This window comes from Priapulus caudatus, unplaced genomic scaffold (genome assembly GCF_000485595.1).
Source record: "Priapulus caudatus unplaced genomic scaffold, Priapulus_caudatus-5.0.1 Scaffold2639, whole genome shotgun sequence".
In the NCBI taxonomy this organism is placed as follows: domain Eukaryota; kingdom Metazoa; phylum Priapulida; class Priapulimorpha; order Priapulimorphida; family Priapulidae; genus Priapulus; species Priapulus caudatus.
In genome coordinates this window covers 12414-15095 of record NW_014579700.1, presented here as the reverse complement: position 1 = coordinate 15095, position 2682 = coordinate 12414, and the positions used below count along the sequence as shown (strand labels likewise).

The window sequence follows — 2682 nt, the reverse complement described above, 5'->3', positions numbered from 1 at the left end:
ATATATATATATATATATATATATATATATATATATATCTCTTTCCCTCTCCCCCTCTATCTCACCGACCGTCTTCCACTTTACCGCTTTGTTTTCAGTTCTGTGACGATCCGAAGAGTTGCTTCGTCATACTGACTAAACCAGATGGTAGCTTCCTCGTCAAATCTCTAGAGGAGCTCTTACCCTACAGCTTTGGACCGGAGAGCTTGCTGAGCGATTAGGAGAGAGGCGTGGATATGTGAAAAAGCTTGTTGGTGGAGACGGAAGTTGGTTGCAAGCTGTGACAAGTCGAGTGGAGACAATTGAGGTTCCATCGGCGAGAAAGCTAGATTTCCCCACAGGAGTTTGCCGCGAAATTTACACACGCACGCACGCACGCACGCACGCACACACGTACGCACGCACGCACACACACACACATGCACACGCACACACATGCACACTGTCACACACACAGACAAACGCACACACACACACGCACACACGCGCACACACACACGCGCACGCACGCACGCACGCACACACACACACACACACACACACACACACACACACACATCACACACGCACCAACACCCCACACACCACACCACACACCACACGCGCGCAGCGCGACACGACACACACGCACACGCACGCACGCACACACACACCACGCACGCGACGCACACACACCACACTACACACACAATCACACACACACACACACACACACGCGCGGCGGGGGGGGGGGCATTTGTCATATATGCCGTTCCCGTTCGTTATATATGACAGAGAGAAAGTAGATAATTACATGTTGATAATTATTAATTCAACATATTTTCTGTTGGTAATTGTTCTTCATTTATTAAACTTTAAAAACCATCATGCAATTGTTAATTCAGAACAATTAATATTATTTGTTGTTATATTGTTGTTATTTTATTGTTTAATTGTTTTTAATTAATGGCTTGAGACCATAAGATAAGAAACCCAATGGCAAGTCAACTCCTCTTTTTCTGTTTTTTCTGTCTTTCCTCTGCCTTCATCTTTTTACACAACGTTTGTACATTCGGTTTATTTCATTACTAGTTGTCGTTTGTTTGATTTTTCCGCGCTGTTTAGGTAATTAAACGATATTTCAGGACAGGTTGCACCTTTATTCAACATTTACCCTGATTTATAGATATAGCTATAGAGAGATATATAGATAGCAAGAGACGCTAAGATACACAGTGAAGCATCGCAGAACATGAGCATGCAGATATACGTCATGTAGCTGGAGCGGATAAGATACGCACGACAGAGTTATCAGTCTTACAGCTACGAGAACAAACACCCGACACACACCCACACGCACACACACACACACACACACACACACACACACACACACACACACACACACACACACACACACACACACANCACCCCACACCACATAAGATGACCACAGTGAGCTATTCTCACACGTTTTTCTCACTAGCTTTCTCTGCGGCACCGTTTACTGAAACGCTTGCGAATCATCTATGTATTAGTATGACCGGATTCATCACACGATAATTCACGGACGAAGCTTCCATCTCGTCTCTAATCTCCTCTGCGATTCATCAATCTCGTCAACAATCCTCGTTTCATCTCTCTACTCTCTGTCCATGCCGGTCTCTCCTCGCACTCCTCTCTCCTCATCCCCTAGTCTCCTCTCTCATCGTCTCGTCTCTCGTTGTATTCTCGTCCCTCTCTCTCTAAAGTCACTCTTCTTCTCTCTTCAGACAGTCACTCTTCTCGCTCTGCGCTGCTCTTCCGGTCTCACTCTTTTCTCGCAGCACGCTTTCTCTCCTCATCTCTCTCCTCTCCATTCATCCGTCTGCCTCTCTCTCTCTCGCGACTTGGTTCGCTAAAGCGTGTGATTAAAATTACCGCTTCAGTACGGCGCCATCTAAGTGCTTCCAAGTCAAGAGTCCATGTAGCCGTCGTGGGTCAGTAGGATGGCTATAGCGACTAGAACGAGGTGGACCGATGGAGCTTTGCCGTCGGTGAAATTGACCCTCCACGTATATATCTGACATAATCAACGACACCGGTTGATACAATCTATGTTAGCCAAGGTTACGGCTTGAGATGCCAGCGCGGAGTGATACAGGATACTCCCCCCAGAAGAATATTTTATGATCGACGATGCAGAGGGAAGGGGTCCAAGAGACCCGCTGACGCCCACCCGCGCTGTAGCAGCGCCCCCCGATGGGACCGCTGATGTATTAGACTACGACACGCGCTATTCAACATATATGAGATGACTTGGCTATTATATATACCATATACTAGTATATCAGGTAATATAGGATAAATAGGAGAATCATTCACCCTATTATATCTCACTTCTCGAACTAATTAATAACCCTATATATATATCAGTATAGTATATATAATACGCCATAATTATTATATATATTATAATATACTATAATAATCATACTATAAATATATATATATTATAATAAAATACTAGATGTTATAGGTACCATAATAACGGGGGGGGCGACAACTGTATTTAAATTTGGTAAATTTTCGTAGCTGTGAACAGATATTGGCACGTTAAAGCGTGCTAACAACGACACCACACAACACACACACACATCACGACACACAACAGCGCGGCCGCACACACACACACACACACACACACGGACCACGGGCTACACA

The 2682-nt window shown here is 44.8% G+C and overlaps 1 protein-coding gene across 1 annotated transcript in view; it reads left to right on the top strand.

Annotated features, from left to right (window-relative positions):
• Nucleotides 1-221, top strand: part of LOC106818907 (cytidine deaminase-like) — a 4984-nt gene extending 4763 nt beyond the window's left edge. Inside the window, exon 4 of the mRNA XM_014823576.1 lies at nt 99-221. Coding sequence (XP_014679062.1) covers nt 99-221 — 123 coding nt within the window. The remainder of the gene's footprint in view (nt 1-98) is intronic.
• Nucleotides 222-2682: the final 2461 nt, after the last annotated feature.